Here is a 19,347-nt window from a genome sequence, read left to right on the forward strand (position 1 = left end):
TTGGGTAGGCAAAATCAAATTTGGTCCTTACCCCATGAAGCCTACGGTCCATTGGGAAAAGCCAATACTAATCAACCAAACATGTAAATAAATCTAGAAAGGCAGTGTGATGGTTAGGTTCATGTGTCAACTTGGCCAGGTGATAGTACCTAGCTGTCTGGTCAAGCAAACACTGGCCTAATAATTGCTGGGAGGACGTTTGTGGCTGGTTAATAAACCAACAGGCTGGTTTATTAAATCATCAGTCAATTGACTGCAGCTGTGACTGATGACTCACCAAAGGGCATGTCTTCTACAATGAGAGAATGCAATTGGCTGAATTTAATCCAATTAATCAGTTGAAGACTTATAAGTGAGACAGATAGAGGACCTTCACTTCTTCTTCGGCTGCCCAGTGAAACGTTTCCTGAGGAGTTTATTGAAGTTTCCGGTTCATTTCCTGAGGAGTTCATCAAACACATTCGTCGAAGATCCCAGTTCATTTCCTGAGGAGTTCGTCGAAGTTGCCGGTTCATTTCCTGAGGATCTGACATCTTCCTTGGAGTTGACAGTTTGCTGACTGCTCTACCGTATTTGGACTCGTGCATACCCACAGTTGCATGAGTCACTTTTACAAATTTGATAGTCAGAGACACCTCTTATTGATTCTGTTTCCCTAGAGAACCCTAACTAATACAGGCAGTAAAAGTAAAATGGCACCCCTGGCACCCAAAATGTCCGCAGAACTTTGTTTCCTAATCCAGATGATTGTGTGAAGTTATTTTAACTGGACACTAAGCCTTTTCTATCACAAGTAGTACTTTAAATTCACAAGTTTCAGAAGCAGTACCCTTGGATTTAATTCCCACTAAAGAGTAAATGACTGAGGAAGGCAGTCTTTTCTTTGCACAGCCTTGAAAGATGTTAGGCCCTATGGGTAGAGATGGAGGTGCAGAAGCATTGGCCTGGAGGGTGAAGCACAATTTCCTTTACTCTGATCTTGCATGGGGAAATCTTTGAAGCTTACTGTGAAAATTTCATATCTAGAGGACAGAGAGGTAGGGGAGACCTTGGGGCCTTTCCTGACCTTCACCCTACTTCCTAATAGCTAGTGAGCAAAATGTGTCTCCATACCCAAACAACTCCCTATGAGGATGGCTTATAGTGGCAGAAAAAAAGGGTCTGTCCTGGCTTCAGCTCACATGATGGTAGAGATACCGCCAACTCAGCAGGCTCACAGTGTACAGTCCACACCTGAACACCGCATATAGGTTACTGCTTTGACACTTACCATCAGTGCCTGGGGCCTCATAAGCTGAGGTCTGGGGTGATTTTAATTAGTGAGCCAGAAAAATTCCAATTAAAAATCTTTTTGATCTCTCTGCTGTCCTTCCCCCTCACCCAGCAATGCTCAGGGCCACCTCACGCCTCTTTGGGCCCAGCCTCTACGCCAGGCCTGGCTGCCTGGGGCGTGGGCAGACTTTCCGAGAGTCTGGTCCTTGCCTTGGTTGTGGCCCAGAAGGCATGAGCGGCCCCCTTGCCTTCCGCCCCTGGTCTGTGAGCTTTTGGAGGGTAGGATCCATGGCTCCTTCAATTCTGTAGCTTCAGCACTGAGCTCAGTGCCTGCCATTTGCTGAGTCCCAATCACAAATGCTCCCTCACTGCATGTGCTCCTAGTTCTTCCTTCTGCCAGCCTCTTGCTGCCTCTGGCCGATGACCTGGATTTCCCCCCAGCTTTTTGTTCTCCAGGCTGGTGAAAAGGACCACCGGACTTTTTATTCATGGGGTTGCAGCCCCGAACTTGGCCATTTTTAGCTGCACAGAATTTGACCCTCTTCCCTTTACCTCATTGTGTTCCCTCCCCCACTCCTGGCACCGTGGCCAGTCTCGAAGAGGATTCCACAGCAAGGCTGAAAACAGAGTTGTTTTTAGTCTCCTGCATATTGTCAGAAATAAAGTGGTACCTGTAAGGGAATAAATGCTCACTCAGTTCTGGAGGAGAAAAGAATTTATTTACAATCTTGCAAGATAGGGCGCAGAGCCAGAAACATGGTGGGCTGGCGCAGGAGGAAGAACGTGGCGATCTTTTAATCTCCTGTTCCTAATGTGCAAGTCCCTCCCCTGTTTCCCCACTGGCTGCGTACTACAGAGGTTACAGCCTATCTGAGAGAGCTAACTAGCCCGTCTTTGAGATTTTTAATCGTACAGCCTATCCGAGGGAGTTCATTCAGTTTAAATTTCCTGCTGGGAGTTCCCACCTCTGATTATACCCCATATCCCTTTACATTCCAGTAACCCTGGTTACTTTTCCATATAAGGAACTGGCGCAGATTCTAGGCTTATGTCATGGCTCTCTCTCTTCCCCTTACCACAGGGCCTGTTTAATAAGCTGGTTCTGCTGCCATTTTCCCTATTCCATGCTGCCTCTATGTGAAAGCTAAACTTAACCCTTTCTTACAATATGGAATCGTGGTAAATGCTAGAGTCCTAGGTGTATCAGACAGAGACTGAAGGATGACGGTTTGCCTGAGCCCAGAACAAACAGGTGCCCACATACACAAGGAGGCCCAGGAAGCAAACAAATGGGCACAGTTTGTAGCAAACATTTAACTTTTAATTTTTTCCCCATTTGGGGGTAATTCCCCACCAGGGGAGCCTTGGTGGGAACTCTTCTCTTGGTAGAAGGGTGGAGGCACATGACCAAGGCTCGGCCAATCAGATGTTGTCACCCTTGCTGCTGACCCTCCAAGGGGTGCACAGATGGGAAGTCATCAGAGGGGGACTGTGCTGTGAGCAAAGCAACACTAAATAGTGTGGTCTCGCTGGGTTTGTGGCTCACTAGCCCTCTTCCTTCCTGCCAGTTTTTCAATCTAATATCCTTCCAACAAATCCAGTTTCTATTTCTGAAAGCCAAAGTCAGTTTCCATTGCTTACCACCTGGACTGACATAAACCTAAAAGTCCAGTTAGAGGGGAAGATTTAAATAAACCAGGGAACATCTGTAATGTGGAATATTACTCAACAGTTAAAATGGGCAATGCAAATCTATGTGTACTGACAAGGAAAAATTTCCAGGGTACACATATGAGGACAATATGTACAATGTCACCATCTATCTACAAATTAAGACAAAATTATATATTTCTCTATGTATGTGTATTACTATTCAAAAAGAAATGCTACTAGAGAGGCACTTTGTCTTGCTCATGCCTATAACGCCAGGCCTAGAACAGCGCCTGGCACATAGTAGGCTCTCAATAAATTTGTCAAACAAATGTGTAGAAAAAGAACTGAAAGGATGCATATCAAGCTGAAAATAGCGGTTTCTTGGAGTAGGAGCTAGAATGCAGGGTGTTAGACAAGGATTTTTTCTGTATTATTTGAATTTTTTTTTTACAAGAAGAATATCTTTGTATATTACTTGTGTAATGAAATAATATAAAAAAGGAAAGAGCTAAATGTTAACAGGTGAAGAGAAAGCCATTCAAATGATGATTTCAAAGATTTTATCACGACAAATACAATTTAGCTGGGAAAGAAAAGGGGAAAGAATGGATATTCCAGGTGGGCGTGTGATGTTTTGGTGGCGTTGTTGGCCATTTTGACGAGAATAAACCATTAAACCTTTAGCTTTTTTCCTTCCCTCCCTCCCTCCCTCCCTTCCTCCTTTCCTTCTTTCCTTTTTTAATCTTCAGTAGGCCCTTTAATTCCATCCCTAATGAGTTTTAGGACTGATGAAAGACTCAGAAATGCTTATGTACACATGATGCTTTTATATTTTGATTTGGGTATCAAAATGTCCTGCTTTAATTTAGGCACAGGGGAAAGCAAGCACAAAAGTGGGAAACAGAAAGATGTATCCAGGAACTGTAAGTCACTTTCATTGTTGGAGGGTGAGCTTAGAGGTGGGAGCAGGGGCAAAGGACAAGGTTGGTGGGGGGTGGGGGGGTCAGGGGGTGTCATGGGCAAATCCTCCTTCTCTTTCTCTTCCAACTTGTTCCTTCTTTTATTTCCTCCTTAGCTTTCCTCCCCTCCTTTTTTTTCCTCCTCCATCAAGGCTAGGACCTGGAAACACAAGGAAGATTAGAACTCTTCTGTCCCCAAAGCTCCCAGTCTAGTGGGGGAGATGGATGTATTTGCATTTACATTCGTGGCACATTCAAGTCCATGCCCTTGTCCTAAAATCATCCCTGACAGGGCCGGCTTTCTTCCCCCTCCGTACTCCTGAATTCCTAGGAGTCTGTTTTCTACTTTGATACTTAGCCCTCTGTAATTTGAAACTGTCTTCTGTTGTGTGTTATTTATGTCAAGGTGTGCAGGCTTGTCAGCTGAGTGGGTATTTTTACAGCACTCAGCAATGATATTTGCTTTTAATCAGAAGTCACATCAGAACAGTTGGTTTTGAGGAGAAACACTCCCCTGTCCAGAGTAACTGATTAAACTGTAACTAAGGTGTAATATATGGTCCATATCTCATGGCAACATGTTATCTGAGAAGGGAATTTAACATTCTTAACCTTCATCATATCATTGTCTTGAACATTTAACTAGCTTTACTGTGTGCCAGGCACTGTGCTGTTAAGCAGCTTTTCCAATATTATCTCATTTAATTTTCACAATAACTCTATGAGAACTACTATTATCCTCATTTATGGAAGAAGACATGGAATCACAAAGTTAGGTAACTTGTCCAGGGTCACCCAGCTAGGAAGTAATGGAGCTGAGATTTGAACTTGGACTAATTCCAGAGCTCATTCTCTTCACTACTGTGATGTATTCCCCAGATATTTTGGATTTTCTATAAAAATGTGATTCTTCATCAAAACAGATGAACTGTAAATATAGTTGTGTGGTGTTCTTTCTCATAGCAGTGGTAATATTCTAAAGTTTTGAACATTTCTTCTTTTGTGAAAGCAGTTTAATTCATACAATCAGTTGTTAGGCTGGGTGCCATGAGAGCAGGGAAAAAAAACTTTGGGGATAGGGCAGGATTTGAGCCTTGGATTCTAAGCTTTGTATCTACATAGCAATTACAGAGCCTGGATTTTCCAAGGCTGTGTAGGGTTCAATGAAAAATTTTACTGACACATGTTTGTTAAATCTTGTTTCTTTTCATGAATTTGCTCACTGGACAATATGCCAAACAAAAAACTTAATTTGATTATCAAAGTTTTAATATGAATTCATCAATTGAAAAAAATCCATGAAAATATGTGATCCAATTTTTGGAGCAAGGACTTGTTTATTCATTTTTTTTTTTTTTTTTTAATCATCATTTTATTGAGATATATTCACATACCACGCAGTCATACAAAACAAATTGTACTTTCGATTGTTTACAGTACCATTACATAGTTGTACATTCATCACCTAAATCAATCCCTGACACCTTCATTAGCACACACACACAAATAACAAGAATAATAATTAGAGTGAAAAAGAGCAATTGAAGTAAAAAAGAACACTAGGTACCTTTGTCTGTTTGTTTGCTTCCCCTACTTTTCTACACATCCATCCATAAACTAGACAAAGTGGAGTTTGGTCCTTATGGCATTCCCAATCCCACTGTCACCCCTCATAAGCTACATTTTTATACAACTGTCTTCGAGATTCATGGGTTCTGGGTTGTAGTTTAATAGTTTCAGGTATCCACCACCAGCTACCCCAATTCTTTAGAACCTAAAAAAGGTTGTCTAAAGTGTGCGTAAGAGTGCCCACCAGAGTGATCTCTCGGCTCGTTTTGGAATCTCTCTGCCACTGAAGCTTATTTCATTTCCTTTCACATCCCCCTTTTGGTCAAGAAGATGTTCTCCATCCCACGATGCCGGGTCTACATTCCTCCCCGGGAGTCATATTCCACGTTGCCAGGGAGATTCACTTCCCTGGGTGTCTGATCCCACGTAGGGGGGAGGGCAGTGATTTCACCTTTCAAGTTGGCTTAGCCAGAGAGAGAGGGCCACATCTGAGCAACAAAGAGGCATTCAGGAGGAGACTCTTAGGCACAAATACAGGGAGGCCTAGCCTCTCATTTGCAGCAACCGTCTTCCCAAGGGTAAAACTTATGGTAGAGGGCTCAACCCATCAAACCACCAGTCCCCTATGTCTGTGGTCATGTTAGCAACCATGGAGGTGGGGTAGGCGAATACCCCTGCATTCTCCACAGGCTCCTCAAGGGGGCACTACATCTTTTTTTTTTTTTTTTTCCTTGTTTGTCTTTTTTCTTTTTTTTAACTTTCCCTTCTTTTTTCAAATCAACTGTATGAAAAAAAAAGTTAAAAAGAAAACAAACATACAATAAAAGAACATTTCAAAGAGACCATAGCAAGGGAGTAAGAAAAAGACAACTAACCTAAGATAACTGCTTAACTTCCAACATGTTCCTACTTTACCCCAAGAAAGTTACATAATATAGCAACATTTCAGTGAACTTGTTCCTACTACATCCATCAGAAATTAACAGACCATAGTCATTTCTGGGCATCCCCAGAACGTTAAATAGCTTATCTGTTCTTCTTGGATTATTGTTCCCCCTTCCTTAATTGCTCTCTACTGCTAGTTCCCCTACATTCTACATTATAAACCATTTGTTTTACATTTTTCAAAGTTCACATTAGTGGTAGCATATAATATTTCTCTTTTTGTGCCTGGCTTATTTCGCTCAGCATTATGTCTTCAAGGTTCATCCATGTTGTCATATGTTTCACGAGATCGTTCCTTCTTACTGCCGCGTAGTATTCCATCGTGTGTATATACCACATTTTATTTATCCACTCATCTGTTGAAGGACATTTGGGTTGTTTCCATCTCTTGGCAATTGTGAATAATGCTGCTATGAACATTGGCGTGCAGATATCTGTTCGTGTCACTGCTTTCCGATCTTCCGGGTATATACCGAGAAGTGCAATCGCTGGATTGAATGGTAGCTCTATATCTAGTTTTCTAAGGAACTGCCAGACTGACTTCCAGAGTGGCTGAACCATTATACAGTCCCACCAACAATGAATAAAAGTTCCAATTTCTCCACATCCCCTCCAGCATTTGTAGTTTCCTGTTTGTTTAATGGCAGCCATTCTAACCGGTGTTAGATGGTATCTCATTGTGGTCTTAATTTGCATCTCTCTAATAGCTAGTGAAGCTGAACATTTTTTCATGTGTTTCTTGGCCATTTGTATTTCCTCTTCAGAGAACTGTCTTTTCATATCTTTTGCCCATTTTATAATTGGGCTGTCTGTACTATTGTCATTGAGTTGTAGGATTTCTTTGTATATGCAAGATATCAGTCTTTTGTCAGATACATGGTTTCCAAAAATTTTTTCCCATTGAGTTGGCTGCCTCTTTACCTTTTTGAGAAATTCCTTTGAGGTGCAGAAACTTCTAAGCTTGAGGAGTTCCCATTTATCTATTTTCTCTTTTGTTGCTTGTGCTTTGGGTGTAAAGTCTAGGAAGTGGCCTCCTAATACAAGGTCTTGAAGATGTTTTCCTACATTATCTTCTAGGAGTTTTATGGTACTTTCTTTTATATTGAGATCTTTGGTCCATTTTGAGTTAATTTTTGTGTAGGGGGTGAGGTAGGGGTCCTCTTTCATTCTTTTGGATATGGATATCCAACTCTCCCAGCCCCATTTGTTGAAAAGACCATTATGGCTCAGTTCGGTGACTTTGGGGGCCTTATCAAAGATCAGTCGGCCATAGATCTGAGGGTCTATCTCTGAATTCTCAATTCGATTCCATTGATCTATATGTCTATCTTTGTGCCAGTACCATGCTGTTTTGGCAACTGTGGCTTTATAATAAGCTTCAAAGTCAGGGAGTGTAAGTCCTCCCACTTCGTTTTTCTTTTTTAGAGTGTCTTTAGCAATTCGAGGCATCTTCCCTTTCCAAATAAATTTGATAACTAGCTTTTCCAAGTCTGCAAAGTAGGTTGTTGGAATTTTGATTGGGATTGCATTGAATCTGTAGATGAGTTTGGGTAGAATTGACATCTTAATGACATTTAGCCTTCCTATCCATGAACATGGAATATTTTTCCATCTTTTAAGGTCCCCTTCTATTTCTTTTAGTAGAGTTATGTAGTTTTCTTTGTATAGGTCTTTTACATCTTTGGTTAAGTTGATTCCTAGGTACTTGATTTTTTTAGTTGCTATTGAAAATGGTATCTTTTTCTTGAGTGTCTCTTCAGTTTGTTCATTTCTAGCATATAGAAACATTACTGACTTATGTGCATTAATCTTGTATCCCGCTACTTTGCTAAATTTGTTTATTAGCTCTAGTAGGTGTATCGTTGATTTCTCAGGGTTTTCTAGATATAAGATCATATCATCTGCAAACAATGACAGTTTTACTTCTTCTTTTCCAATTTGGATGCCTTTTATTTCTTTGTCTTGCCGGATTGCCCTGGCTAGCACTTCCAGCACAATGTTGAATAACAGTGGTGACAGCGGGCATCCTTGTCTTGTTCCTGATCTTAGAGGGAAGGCTTTCAGTCTCTCACCATTGAGTACTATGCTGGCTGTGGGTTTTTCATATATGCTCTTTATCATGTTGAGGAAGTTTCCTTCAATTCCTACCTTTTGAAGTGTTTTTATCAAAAAGGGATGTTGGATTTTGTCAAATGCTTTTTCAGCATCTATTGAGATGATCAATTGATTTTTCCCTTTCGAGTTTTTAATGTGTTGTAATACATTGATTGTTTTTCTTATGTTGAACCATCCTTGCATGCCTGGAATGAACCCCACTTGGTCATGGTGTATGATTTTTTTAATGTGTCTTTGGATTCGATTTGCAAGTATTTTGTTGAGGATTTTTGCATCTATATTCATTAGGGAGATTGGCCGGTAGTTTTCCTTTTTTGTAGCATCTTTGCCTGGTTTTGGTATTAGATTGATGTTAGCTTCATAAAATGAGTTAGGTAGTGTTCCATTTTTTTCAATGTTTTGAAAGAGTTTGAGTAAGATTGGTGTCAGTTCTTTCTGGAAAGTTTGGTAGAATTCCCCTGTGAAGCCATCTGGCCCTGGGCATTTATTTGTGGGAAGATTTTTGATGACTGATTGGATCTCTTTGCTTGTGATGGGTTGGTTGAGGTCTTCTATTTCTTCTCTGGTCAGTCTAGGTTGTTCATATGTTTCCAGGAAATTGTCCATTTCTTCTACATTATCCAGTTTGTTGCCATACAGTTGTTCATAATATCCTCTTATATTTTTTTTAATTTCTTCAGGATCTGCAGTTATGGCACCTTTTTCATTCATTATTTTGTTTATATGGGTCTTCTCTCTTTTTGATTTTGTCAGTCTAGCTAGGGGCTTGTCAATCTTGTTGATCTTCTCAAAGAACCAACTTTTGGTGATATTTATCCTTTCTATTGTTTTTTTGTTCTCTATGTCATTTATTTCTGCTTTAATCCTTGTTATTTCTTTTCTTGTACTTGGTTTAGGATTGGTTTGCTGTTCATTTTCTAGCTTCTTCAGTTGATCCATTAGTTCTTTGATTTTGGCTCTTTCTTCCTTTTTAATATATGCGTTTAGTGCTATAAATTTCCCCCTTAGCACTGCTTTTGCTGCATCCCATAGGTTTTGGTATGTTGTGTTCTCATTTTCATTCGTCTCTATATATTTAGCAATTTCTCTTGCTATTTCTTCTTTAACCCACTGATTGTTTAGGAGTGTGTTGTTTAACCTCCAGGTATTTGTGAATTTTCTAAGTCTCTGATGGTTATTGACTTCTAATTGTATTCCATTGTGGTCAGAGAATGTGCTTTGAATAATTTCAATCTTTTGAAATTTATTGAGGCTTGTTTTATGTCCCAGCATATGATCTATTCTGGAGAAAGTTCCATGAGCACTAGAAAAGTATGTGTATCCTGGTGATTTGGGATGTAATGTCCTGTAGATGTCTGTTAAATCTAATTCATTTATCAGATTGTTTAGGTTTTCAATTTCCTTATTGGTCTTCTGTCTGGTTGATCTATCTATAGGAGAGAGTGATGTGTTGAAGTCTCCCACAATTATTGTGGAAACATCAATTGCTTCCTTTAGTTTTGCCAATGTTTCTCTCATGTATTTTGTGGCACCTTGATTGGGTGCATAGACATTTACGATTGTTATTTCTTCTTGCTGAATTGCCCCTTTTATTAGTATGTAGTGGCCTTCTTTGTCTCTCAAAACATCCCTGCATTTGAAGTCTATTTTATCTGAGATTAATATTGCTACACCTGCTTTCTTTTGGCTGTAGCTTGCATGAAATATTTTTTTCCATCCTTTCACTTTCAGTTTCTTTGTGTCCCTGTGTCTAAGATGAGTCTCTTGTATGCAACATATTGATGGTTCATTTTTTTTGATCCATTCTGCGAATCTATATCTTTTAATTGGGGAGTTTAATCCATTTACATTCAACGTTAAAACCGTGAAGGCATTTCTTGAATCGGCCATCTTATCCTGTGGATTATGTTTGCCATATTTTTCCCTCTCTCTATTAATATCCTTTATTGTACCCATACCGAATCTCTTTAGTACTGAACCTTTCTCCAAGTCTCTCTGTCCTGTCTTTGTTTCTCTGTCTGTAGGGCTCCCTTTAGTATCTCCAGTAGGGCAGGTCTCTTGTTAGCAAATTCTCTCAGCATTTCTTTGTCTGTGAAAAATTTAAGCTCTCCCTCAAATTTGAAGGAGAGCTTTGCTGGATAAAGTATTCTTGGCTGGAAATTCCTCTCACTCAGAATTTTAAATATATCGTGCCACTGCCTTCTCGCCTCCATGGTGGCTGCTGAGTAGTCACTACTTAGTCTTATGCTGTTTCCTTTGTATGTGGTGAATTGCTTTTCTCTTGCTGCTTTCAGAACTTGCTCCTTCTCTTCTATGTTTGACAGTGTGATCAGTATATGTCTCGGAGTGGGTTTATTTGGATTTATTCTATTTGGAGTTCGCTGAGCATTTATGATTTGTGTATTTATGTTGTTTAGAAGATTTGGGAAGTTTTCCCCAACAATTTCTTTGAATACTCTTCCTAGACCTTTACCCTTTTCTTCCCCTTCTGGGACACCAATGAGTCTTATATTCGGACGTTTCATATTATCTATCATATCCCTGAGGTCCATTTCGAGTTTTTCAATTTTTTTCCCCATTCTTTCTTTTATGCTTTCATTTTCCATTCTGTCATCTTCCAGGTCACTGATTCGTTGTTCAACTTCCTCTAGTCTTGTACTATGAGTGTCCAGAATATTTTTAATTTGGTCAACAGTTTCTTTAATTTCCATAAGATCATCCATTTTTTTATTTAGTCTTGCAATGTCTTCTTTATGCTCTTCTAGGGTCTTCTTGATTTCCTTCATATCCCGTACTATGGTCTCATTGTTCATCTTTAGTTCTTTGAGTAGCTGCTCTAGGTGTGTCTCTTCTGGTCTTTTGATTTGGGTGCTTGGGCTTGAGTTATCCATATCGTCTGGTTTTTTCATATGCTTTATAATTTTCTGTTGTTTTTGGCCTCGTGGCATTTGCTGAACTTGATAGGGTTCTTTTAGGGTTTGTAGACCAGTTGAAGTCCTTATCTCTAATTTATCAGATCTACAGCTTCGTGGAGTACACTTTCTCTAACTAACCAGCAGGTGGCGTCCACGAGCCACCTGTTCTCCACAAGCCAGATCTCCCCTGCTTAGCCTTTTTGGTGAGTGGGGGAGTGAGTCTTGTGGGGCCCAATTGGTGTACCAAGCTTGCGTGTGTAGTTGGTGTTGCCTGCCCTGTATGTGGGGCGTGTTTCTGGGCAGTCGGGGAGGGGGGGTGGCCCTAACAATCAAATCTCCCTGATGATCCTAGAGTTTTAAAGCTACTGCAATAGTCTAATCCTTCAGTTCAGTCCTGCCACAGTTTGTCTCTGCCACTGACCCACAAGTCTTTGGTATTGGCGTATGGCTCCTGAGACTTGCAAGTGGGCCCCTCTTCCAGGCTGTGCACCCCGGGTCCTCTGTTGAGGGATGACTGTGCTATGTCACAGGTGAGTGCCGTCCCCCCAGGGCAGTTCTGGGCTGCTGGGCTGTGTTGGGAGGCTCCCAGTCTGCTCAAATGATGGCTGAATGGGGCTCTGTTAATTCACACTGCTCCCCCTTCCCAGCTCTGGGACATTCAGCTGAGGTTGCAGGGAAGGCTAATGTCCACGCCCAGTTTTGTGGTGTGTGCCTGTTATTTGAAGCACTTCCGTCACACTGGGTTGTCTGGGGCAGCTCTGGGCTATGGGGCTGGCGATGGGCAGGAGTGTTTCCTGTCCACCAGGATGGTGGCTGTGAGCGGACACCCCCCTTTTCTTGGGAAGTTGTGTTGTTTAGTGAATTTTCTCAGCCACTGGATTATTGCCTTTTGTCTCAGAGCTCTCTTAGTTCTGCTCTTGACTTGACGTGCCCAAATTTCAATTCTTTGAAGCTTTCTGTATTGAGCTTCTTAGAGTAATTGTTTTAGAAAAAGCAAAAAGGATTTAAAAAAAAAAACAAACAAACAAAAAAAAAAAACGGCCCTCCTCAGAGATCTAATGGGTTATTGAAATGCTAATAGACAAAGCAACCAGGGCCATTAAGGAAAGGTGCACAGGGCAGAGAGATCAGCCTTGCTTTGGGATTTGCATATGCGCCTCAAGGCCTGATCTCCACCCTTCCCCTTTCTATGTTCACCAGAACTCCAAAAATCCTCTGCTTTTATTTTGGAGTTTTTCGTGTTGTTTTTTTTTCTATGCCTGTCTCCTCTCTGCTGGGCTGGCTGCTCTCAGAGTCTCTGGTGTCTGGTCTCAGTCTATCTATGGTTGGAGTTTGAATCAGTAGAATGAGTTTCCAATAAGAGCAGCCACTGCAATTCTCCCTTCTCCTTCCTGGAGCTGACAGCCCCTCCTCCCCCGGGACTGAGCCTGGCAGGGAGGGGCGCGGGTCCCCTGGCCGCAAAAACTTACAGATTTCGCTGATCTCAGCAGTTCCACGTTTTCATGAGTGTTGTATGAAGTATGCCCAAAGACAGATTGCTCTGTGGTGTCCAGTCCACGCAGTTCCTGGCTTTTTACCTACTTTCCTGGAGGAGTAGCTAAAACATACAGCTCACCAGTCTGCCATCTTCCATTTTTTCAAAAAAATATTTATTAAATAGTCACTGCATGCCAGACACTGTGGGGAATAAAATAGAAATGGTCTCTGTCCACTGGTGTCAGGAAGTCTAGCTGGGAACCCTCCCACAAGACAAATAGTCACACAAACAGCTATAGAATTGTTAAGTTGAGGTAAGAGCTAGGAAGGAAGATTACAGCGTACCATGTGAAAGTTTAGTGAGGGAATTCATTTATACAGTGGGGGCCATGGAAGGTCTCTAAACCAGTGACATTTAAGCTGAGACCCAAAGAGGAGAAGGTGAAAAATGGGCCAGGCAGAAAGGCCCTGAGACACGGAAGAGTTTAAGAAACCGAACGATTAATGGATAGAACTTAGTGAAAGAGAGGGAGGGTGCTGGGAGAACGACAGGCTAAAGGATGTCATAAGGAACAATGGGAAAAAAATCCCTAAAAAATTGAACATATACAAACAGTACAGAAAAAAATTTAATGCTTTAAATTTGTAATGTCCTCACATCTGAGGAACCCTCTGAGGCAGGGAGGGCAAGCATAATTATTATTATTTATACCATTGAGGATAAAAACTCAGTCAAGGACAAAATCATATAGCTTTTGTTTCCACGATTCAGACCAGAGTGGCAAACTCTGTAGGTTATCTTGGAAGGCGGAAGGGACCCTGGGTGGGAATCCAAAAGAAGTGACCTACCGCTCTGCTGTGTGAGTTGGGAGTTTTCCTATCTGAAGAATGAAGGCTTTGAACTACATTCAACAGTTAAGTGTTTCTTGGGTGCCCACTCTGTGCCAGCTTTTCTAGGCATCTCTGTGTCAGGACAGCAAACGGGGGTTGCATTCTAGAGAGTGACCCTTAAAAGTCACTTTCATTTAGGCAGCTCTCGTTCTGAGACTTACACATTAGGAAAATTTTGAGCATTGCCTACCTGAGAATTTCAGACTTTCACCTATAAGTCGATGGAAATCCGAAGGTTAATTAAAATGAGAAACTACATCTCCCGGCAGGCCTCGCGGCTAGGTACGCCATTCTTTTCCGCCGGGGCTGGGAGCGACCGATGTCGGTTAGTTATTTGAATAGACTAATAACATTGGGAAGCTGTGCGGATTGAGGTGGGGCGGTCAAGTCATCCAATCGCTTGGAAGAGGGGGACACATCTAAGCCAATCCAAAGACGTTATGGGCGGGGCTTGATGAGGGGGGCGGGGAAAGAGATTCACGGACTAAGATGGCGACCGAGGCGCGGAGTAAAGGGGAGGTTCCAGTCTGCGAGCCAGGCAGGAGGTGAGTGTACTTCTTAGTCTAGCTGCCTAGGAAACAAGGCCGTAGGCTGGTCTTGCTGTCGCCCTGCCCCTGGGTCACGGTGATCCAGCGTTGCTGGGCTGTGTTTCTTCCTTCCACGGCGTTTTGCGCCGTCGCGCCTGAGATGTTGAGGCGCCTGAGATGTTGAGGTTCCTCTGCGGTGCTGTGCTGCGGCAGGTTTGTAGCCTGACTCGGCTGAGATCCGACGGAGGCGTGTCGCGGCGTTGGCTGCAGACCTACCTGTTGGTGGTGTTAACACGGCCCACTTTTGGACTGAGACTCATCTTGATAGTGGGGAAACCGAAGCCCAGAGCTGTCCAGCGAATTTTTCACAGTTACACTGCCCTGGGAAAGAACGCGGGCGTAGTGCCTTTTGATCTACCCCGAGGCAGTTTATGTGGTCGAGTCCGAGCCAGGATTTGAGTGTCAATTAGAAATGGGTTTGAGTCGACCTCACTGCATATTAGCTGTGTGTCCTTGGGCCAATTTTTTTAGCTTTTCTTAGCTTCAGTTTCTTCATCTGTACAATGGACATAATGATGTCTATCCCAGAAAAGGTCAAGATTAGATTAGATAATCCATTTAAAGCTCCTAACACTTACCCTACTGGATAGCAACCACTCAATAAGTGATTTTCTTTTTCTTAGTAGAACAATTAAAGAACAAATCGGAGGGATCGGCAAACCTGGAGATTAAGACTATATCTCTACAGAGAGAGAAAGCTAAGCAGGCATACCTAAATTCAGCTTTTCCTGGAAATGATTTCTGGGTGTTCGTGCCCCAGCCGTGAAACTAGTTGTTTTAACTGACTACAAACCTCAGCATAGATCAGTAAAACCCTTTGGTTTGGGACTTCAATATTCTTTGTGCTAAATAGGATCAAAGAGTCTTGGGAGGTGGGTTTGGGAGCAGGCACCGGGAGGCTTCCCGAACCGAGATGGGGGTGGTTGAACGTGTAATTTCATATTTTATACGAAAAATTTAACACTCTTGGAGCTGTTCATAAGTCTTTTTTGCCCCAGAACTGCAGAGGGGATTGATAAAATTTAATTACATCATCCCTCATCCGGCTCAAAAATAAATTATGAAAATCTGAGGACAAATAAAATGTTATTGTGGAGCAGTAGAAGTTTCAATTTCTTTAATGGATGTTGCCCATTGAATTTAAATTTTGGGTGAGATTATCACATGATCAGTAGGTATTTACACAAGCGTATGGGGACCCTAAACTGTTTTATCAGTTCCATCTGGTAAAACGGAAGTTTGGAGTTTCTGTAAAACTCCAGGGCAGGACCCATGTATATTTTATCACTAGCACTTAGCTTTTTATAGGTGGCCAGTAATAAATGAATAATAATCTTTATCATTTCTAAGACATAAAATATTACCTTGTGGTACTAAATGCTATGCAAATTCTTTGCTAGCTCTGCAGATATTAACCTCTCTAATGTTCTGTTGGTGGTGTGGTCCCTTGTAATTCAAAAAGAAGAGGAGAGAATTATTTGATTTGCACAGATGAATACCTAGTTGAATGTTAAATGGAGAAAATGTGACCTTTTATTTAGAACTGTCTAGCTTTCTAGTTCATCACTATTTTTTTTAATTAAATTCAGTTTTATTGAAATACATTCACACACCATACAATCATCCATGATATACAATCCACTGTCCACAGTATGATAACATAGTTATGCGTTCATCACCACAATCTATCTCTGAACATTTTCCTTACATCAGAAAGAACCAGAACAAGAATAAAAAATAAAAGTGAAAAAAGAACACCCAAATCATCCCCCCATCCCACCCCATTTGTCCTTTAGTTTTTTTTTGTTTTTTTATCTTCATTTTATTGAGATATATTCACATACCACGCAGTCATACAAAACAAATCGTACTTTCGATTGTTTACAGTACCATTACATAGTTGTACATTCATCACCTAAATCAATCCCCGACACCTTCACCAGCACACACACAAAAATAACAAGAATAATAATTAGAGTGAAAAAGAGCAATTGAAGTAAAAAAGAACACTGGGTACCTTTGTCTGTTTGTTTCCTTCCCCTATTTTTCTACTCATCCATTCATAAACTAGACAAAGTCATCACTATTTTAAGCTTGCTTCTAATAATTAGGAATGTTTTAAGTTGTTTTAATCCCAAATAATTAAATATAGAAAAAATATAGAAAAATTACTCTGCCCATAAAGAATACCCAGATTATGCATTGACTGTTGATTCCTGGCCTTTATCAGATAGAAAAATGCTTTAAAATTTAACTCACTTTGCTTGTTATACTTTCAAGTTACTTTTAGGTGAACAATACTAAAAGGGGGATCTGCAAAATAGAAGCGATCCACTTTACCAATGGTAGTATAAAGGGTCAAAGAGAAAAAGCTAAATCAAGAAATGAAACATAGCCACCCCACCCCCCCTAACCCCCTCCCCCCACCTCCCATCCCCCCCACCTCCCATCCCCCCCACTCCCCCTACCCAGACACACACACCAGTAGGGAAATATAGCTCAGTACTTTTGGAATTGAGAAGAGAAAAAAAAAAAAGTTTTAACTGTTACTAGGTAAAAGTGGGAAATTGATAAAGAAGCTTTTTAACCTTAGTATTTACAGGGGAAAGAAAAAGCCCACTGCAAACCAGAAAAAGCAAATGGGAATATACAGTGAGGGAGGGAGGTAAAGCAAGCCATGGTGTTGATAGCCCTTATGGAAAGTTGGTAACTGTCATTATGCCAGCAGTTTTTAAGTTCTGGTGTCCAATCATGCTGCTGTGCTTAACACACTGCAGGGTGCATGCTCCCCATTTTGGAATTGTTTCTGGAGGATACGTAAGGTGCCTGAAGAGGGGGAAAGGGTCTTGTATTTCGCTAATTTACATCTTAGAGCATAGAATATTGGCTAGTAAACGCTTGACTTCCGAAATCTTTTTTGTTAAATTGTTTTTTCCCTGAGAAGGTAGCAGCGTGGCCCATCAACAGAAGCGATAAATGAAACTTCCATTGATCTTATGAGGACTTGTCTGTTCTCATGCACAAGTTAAGTGGGAAAACACATTTTAAATGTCTGAATCCAGTGTTAGGTGTGTGTTGTCAAGTTCTATCTGAAGGATGATGAGTAGTAGATTTCTTCAGAGGTCTTTCTTGAATCTGGTTTTGTTTTACATTTCAATCAATTATCTGACTTAGAGACTTTGAACATTATATTTGTAGATAGTTTCCTTCTTGGTTGAAGGAAGAGAGGAGACGGTAGAATTAGAGTTTTAAAATTAATCTGTATAAACTGGTAAGTGGCCTGAAACCACAGTGTAAAGCGAAGCAAATCCTACTGGACAAGTTTGTTTTCATTAGTCAAAGTAAGAGGGTTAGTATCATAAAGACTCAGAGGAATGATGTAGGAAATCTGTACACTTTTTGTTAGATGGCATCTGTAAAAATTAAATCCATTGAAAAACTCTTAATTCAGCCTTCTCTGTTCAGATACATGTTTAATCTTCCCTTCTCCCTCATTTTCAGACACTGCATTTAAAATTGAATGGTGTTAGAGTTTGGTGACAGGGTGTTCTAGTTTGCTAATGCTGCGGAATGCAAAACACCAGAGATGGAATGGCTTTTATAAAAAGGGGGTTTATTTGGCTACACAGTTACGGTCTTAAGGCCATAAAGTGTCCAAGGTAACACATCAGTAATCGGGTACCTTCACTGGAGGATGGCCAGTGGCATCTGGAAAACCTCTGTTAGCTGGGAAGGCACGTGGCTGGCGTCTGCTCCAAAGTTCTGGTTTGAAAATGGCTTTCTTCCAGGACATTCCTTTCCAGCAAGCTTGCTCCTCTTCAAAATGTCACTCACAGCTGCACTGAGTTCCTTCTCTTTGAGTCAGCTCATTTATATGGCTCCACTGATCAAGTCCTACCCTGAATGGGTGGGGCCATGCCTCCATGGGAATATCTCATCAGAGTCACCACCCACAGCTGGGTGGGGCACATTCCAAGCAAATCTAATCAGCACCAAAACGTCTGCCCCACAAGACTACATCAAAGATAATGGTGTTTGGGGGACACAATACATTCAAACTGGCACACAGGGGCTACAACTCAGATGTGTTCCATTTAACAGTGTCAGGTCAATGTTCAGTGCTTATAAAAATATTTTAATAAATATTTGTTGATATTGAAATAGTCGTGGACTTCCTTGCTTGTGAAAGTCAGTGATGGTAAAATCATTGCAGTTGGCCATTGTTGCATAAGGTGAGAGGAAGGGAGAGTCTAGAAAGAACTTGGTTTATAGCTTAGTGTGTTTTAGAATCATAGGTAACAATCTAGTATTTTTTTCATTGGCAGTTGGTTGCTCTTCTCTAGGTCTCTCTCTCTTTTTTTAAAAATTTTATTATGGTAACATATACAATATAACATTTCTCATTGTCAGCACTTTCAAGTAAACAATTCAGTGGTGTTAATTACATTCACCCTCTAGGGCTCTCATGCCAGCCCTGTCTTATACAGGAAGTCCAGAACCTACAAGTCCATTGAAGATTTAAAAAATATATACACCTTATTTGCCACCCCTCCCCACACACACTATAAAATGAATTTATATTTACTACAGACGTTTAGGAAAATATGTAGAGAAGAAAGAAAAACAGCCATTCCAGTTCTACCAGGTAGAGATAACCGATATTAATATTTTGGAGGCTTTCCTTGAGTGCTTGCTTTCATGCTTTCTCTCTCTTCTTTTATCTCCTCTTTTTCCAGGCTTCTGTCAGCTGTATCACTACTTCCACATTGTGAAAGTATTTAAAAGCATTTGTATTCTGTTCTAAAAATGCAATTAAATATTCTATTTATTGTGTGAATGCTCGTTCTAAAAATGGAAAACTAAGGAACAGCAGCATTTAGAATAACTATGTAAATATTATGCTCTGCAGAGCCAAGTAGTGTTCTTAAACCAGCAGAGAGAATTACAATCCTCTATCATCAAACT

The 19,347-nt window shown here is 40.9% G+C and overlaps 1 protein-coding gene across 2 annotated transcripts in view; it reads left to right on the forward strand.

Annotated features, from left to right (window-relative positions):
• Positions 1-19,347, forward strand: part of ARHGAP19 (Rho GTPase activating protein 19) — a 156,250-nt gene that overhangs the window by 36,808 nt on the left and 100,095 nt on the right. Inside the window, exon 1 of one of the 2 annotated variants that reach the window (XM_037804258.1) lies at positions 14,272-14,340. The exons of the other annotated variant lie outside the window; for it this stretch is intronic. Within the exon in view, the coding sequence (XP_037660186.1) occupies positions 14,285-14,340 (56 nt within the window). The 5' untranslated portion in view covers positions 14,272-14,284. Of the gene's footprint in view, positions 1-14,271; positions 14,341-19,347 lie in introns of those variants that run through there. 2 annotated transcript variants of the gene reach the window in all.

Source organism: Choloepus didactylus, chromosome 15 (assembly GCF_015220235.1).
Source record: "Choloepus didactylus isolate mChoDid1 chromosome 15, mChoDid1.pri, whole genome shotgun sequence".
Lineage (NCBI taxonomy): Eukaryota > Metazoa > Chordata > Mammalia > Pilosa > Megalonychidae > Choloepus > Choloepus didactylus.